The 4,012-nt window shown below is 40.8% G+C and overlaps 1 protein-coding gene across 1 annotated transcript; it reads right to left on the reverse strand.

Moving 5' to 3' along the window:
• Positions 1 to 2,811: 2,811 nt before the first annotated feature.
• LOC122131683 (potassium channel subfamily K member 18-like) lies at positions 2,812 to 3,611 on the reverse strand. The gene is made up of 2 exons (XM_042706324.1): positions 3,233 to 3,611; positions 2,812 to 3,016 (listed from the first exon to the last, which is right to left on the reverse strand). Exons 1-2 carry the CDS (start codon positions 3,453 to 3,455, stop codon positions 2,847 to 2,849), a joined length of 393 nt encoding a protein of 130 aa, XP_042562258.1. The 5' UTR covers positions 3,456 to 3,611; the 3' UTR covers positions 2,812 to 2,846.
• Between the last annotated feature and the right edge of the window lie 401 nt (positions 3,612 to 4,012).

Consider the following 4,012-nt stretch of genomic DNA (forward strand, 5'->3'; position numbering starts at 1 on the left):
AGATCTGTGCAATACCACCCTGTCTCTGACATTTTCTCTTCAGTGACTAAGAACAGTCAGTATCTATAATGTGTATGGTTAATGCATTCCTCTCTCTGATGACATACCCTCTCTGGGTTCTCTGGTTTACTTTTACACCCCCACCCCCCACTTCCACCATCCCCCGCCCCCAGCAGCACTACTCAGCAGCACTACTCTAAGATTCAAATGAGATCATCAGCCGAGAGGAAATGGGATCACTGGCACCGATCACATTATAATCAGGAAGGCACTGCGCTCCAGCTGGGATCCTCCCTACTGAGGCCTGGCACAGCGAAGCTGCCCACTTCACCTCCCTCCACTCTCTCACAAACACAACTTTTCAGATGTTCTTAAGGTCTAACATCTCCAAGATGTAAAACAATATGCTGGAAGTCAATGTACTCTGTATTTGGAGAGTGAAACGGTAAGTGGTCTTAGGGATGATGTCACACTTTTGATGTTTCACACAATTCAACACAGACCTGAATGCCCTGTTAACAGGAAATATCTCGCTGATTCATTTGCAGCTGAAGGTGTGCTGACGCTCATCCGATTCCTCGAGAGAAGGTGTTTAAAAATGCACAGGTCATCGCATACCTAAGTAATTGAGAACATACAACAACTTCACTTTGAGACCGGTTAACTACTGCAGTTCCTGCTCAGGGCTCTGTGAACCTTGTGATTCTTTAATCTTTTAACCCTGAACAGCTGGATTTGTTAGACAGCTGTGGCGCAGTGTCTGCATTCAACCACATAAAGAAGAGTTATTGCTTTGCCAAGCCCAACAATAATTCACTCAGAGGATTAGATATTTACTATTCAGCTTTTACTTGTAGGCCTAATGGACAGAACAGAAAAAGCTCTATGCAGTGATTATTATCGTAGGGGGGTGACTTCCTTTAAGGAACAGGTGTTGATTTGCATGGTTCATTACTGAGAGCTCTCAGTAGATAAGGGTAAACGCTCAAGTCAACACGACAACTTGCTTCTGCTACTATGCAGATATATTCTGCTAAAGCAGGCAGGTGAAGTTGAACTGAGGAGACTGTACAGGCTGTATGAGTGTCTACTGAAAAAAAACATTCTCCTGTTATTACATACAAAATAAAAAATGTGTTCTAATAAGACACTGCAAAAATGCATGAGAGCAATGAAAAGAACCGTGGGACCCCTTTTTGCATGAAATAATAATATGGGAACCATTACCATTATTTACAGAACTGACACTTCCAGTCATTGAACTGCATTAAGACAGCCCACGGTAGCTGTTCAGCACGTTGGGTTTCAGGTTTATTTGCAGACAATGTTTCAAAATGACTTCCTTTCTCTCTCTGTTTTTTTTCCCTCTTTTCAGCCAACGTTAAACGCAACTGGTTTCACTTCATGCAGACGTATTGATTTTTGAGAGTCGACATCCTCTTAACAGCCTGGTTACCATGAGTTACCTTTCCCGGAAAGCTCTCTGAACGTCAGGGACCAAAGTGCATATAATGAACCAGTGCTGAGCGCAAACACCATGCTCTTCTATGCATACTGTATGGTTCAGAAACAATCGGAACATCACCAGGACAGCGCACAGGCAACACACTCCAACTGCCATTAGGCTTGTTTATTGGGCCAGAACTTAAATGAGTATGACATCGGTTCATACTGACCCGAGCATGTCACTCGATGCTATTCATTGTTTAATGAACAATATTGGTCTCTCCAGTTTTTCGCCATTCAGCAATTTGCAAATTCAATGCAAAATCAGTAATTTACCACATTTGGTGCCACTGCATATTTTCTTTTTTTAAAGCATAGCTTGTGCATAAAACTGCAGAAAAGAAGCCTTAATGTTGAATCCTGATGGTGGTTTAAGGTTATGCACAGTCTGCCTCAACCACTGCTTAATGTCCCACTCATTTGGTGTCAGGGGGTAGTAGATCAAACTTGTCATTCTTGTGAGCACTGGCACCTTATACTTAGCACTGGTTGGTACCACTGGGAGGAGCTCCAGTGTCTGTTCCGTGACCAGTCAATGCCTGTGGCAGGGCTTCCATGACTAGCCAATGCCACCGGCACTGGGTATGTGATGGATTGACTACCACGGTGAAGTTAGCTTGGTATTAGACATTCATTTAACATTCACAACATAGCTGGATCTATGAACACATTATGTTATTCTGACTTGTATTCAGTTGTGAAATTGTAACTAATGTTCGAACATGATATTAAACTTGGTATATTGTTACATTCATATTGTTGTTCCTCTTGCACGGAGATGGCATTTCAAAATAAAAGCCCGTTTCTAAATCCATGCATTGGCCTATTGAAGGGTAATTTGCGTGAGTAGATAATCGGCGAAGTGAGGCCAGGAATGATCAAAAATGTTTAATAATCATGTTTTCTGTTCAGTTTTCTTTAGATAATAGTACAGGATTACTCATGATTACTCTTACAACTTAGATTAGACTAGGCTACTCAAACAAGAACTTGTGATTTTAGAATACAGTTCAAATGTCAAGGCATGTCAAGGCATAACATTTTAATAAACTTCTAGTATGGATGAAATGATTATCTTAGTATGGTTGTGAAAATTCTCATAAATTTGTGAAATCAGATGACATATCTAAAATAAGTGTTCTTTTGTCTCCATTGCATGAAATCAGCACCACAAAACCTGTCCTTTTGATTGCAAAAAACCCAAACCACAACAACAACAACAACAACAACAACAACAAAAAACACACAATCCTGATATTTACTTGCCAAGTGGGCTGTGAGTGTCAACCCTATGTGTAAATTCCAATTTGTGATAAAGAATGTATTTTATGAAGTTTAATTTACAGAAAGGAGGTTGTGTAAATATGACACTTACCCACTGTTGTGAATACAGTGCAGCAGAAGAAAAGAGATCCATAAAATGACCAGTTCTCTGGATGCTGAAGCCAGATGGCTTTAAGATCTTTCCTGAGCATCTTGTCAACGTCTTTAAACAATGTATCTGGTGGAGCTATCCGAGATGGAACACATGTTAAACAAATACTCACATTTAGGTTACAAACACAGCTCTGCATGAAATTGCCAAATGAAGTGTACACGTACACTTATATCTCTGAGCCATTAGAAAGTGGATATAGTTTAGTTTCCACGCGTGGAAGGACGATAGACAAATAGATGGCTAGATAATGAATCTATGATTTTAGAGTTGACATACTTCATACACTACCTGACTTGTTTATTTGAGCCGTTAAGTTAAAAACAAATTCACGGTATGGCTGCTGGTCCTTCTCAGTTAGTATTCTTTGACCCTCAATTTTCCAAAAAATCGCAGCTCCCAAGCCAGCGTAAACGACGAGAGACAAAATCAAGAAAACGTGAGGGAAAAGAGTCCAGAAGAATTTGTAGCATCTTGATCTCTCATTCGGATCTCCGTTTGTAGCCAGGGACATGTTTGTAGTGCAGAGAGCAGAAAGGCAGAACACTGAACGTCATGCCAGAAGCCTCCACACGCGAAAACCTAGAAGAGTCTTCACCTAGTCACTTCACTTAGTAGCACCTTCCAAGAACTGCTTATTGACCCAACCCATCATCATATTCATTCTCATCACCCCTCCCATTCGACAGCCGCTCCGGGTGGAGAAACGTTGTCATCGATCCTTAGCCTTTTCCCACGCGTTTGTGTGTTTTAAAGAAACAGATAATGACCGAATTTGATCAGAAGTGATGAATCTGTTCTCTAAACATTCATGCAGTATGTAAGGCCTAATCCTGATTTATTGTGTTTTTATAGACGTCAGAGGTCTGTAGACGACAGGTGTACAAGCGCAACCAGACTATATTTAGTTATAGGGCTGTCAGTTCTCAACAACTGTGACTCGGGATGTTTGTCTATTTGCTGGCAGACAAATTAAAAGCAGCTCTGTATGTTGCTGAAAGATGTGTGATGGATAGTGTTACGAACTAAATGATGGATACAATTATCTTCAGTAGTCTCAGCCAAATTCAG

Source organism: Clupea harengus, unplaced genomic scaffold (assembly GCF_900700415.2).
Source record: "Clupea harengus unplaced genomic scaffold, Ch_v2.0.2, whole genome shotgun sequence".
Taxonomy (NCBI): domain Eukaryota; kingdom Metazoa; phylum Chordata; class Actinopteri; order Clupeiformes; family Clupeidae; genus Clupea; species Clupea harengus.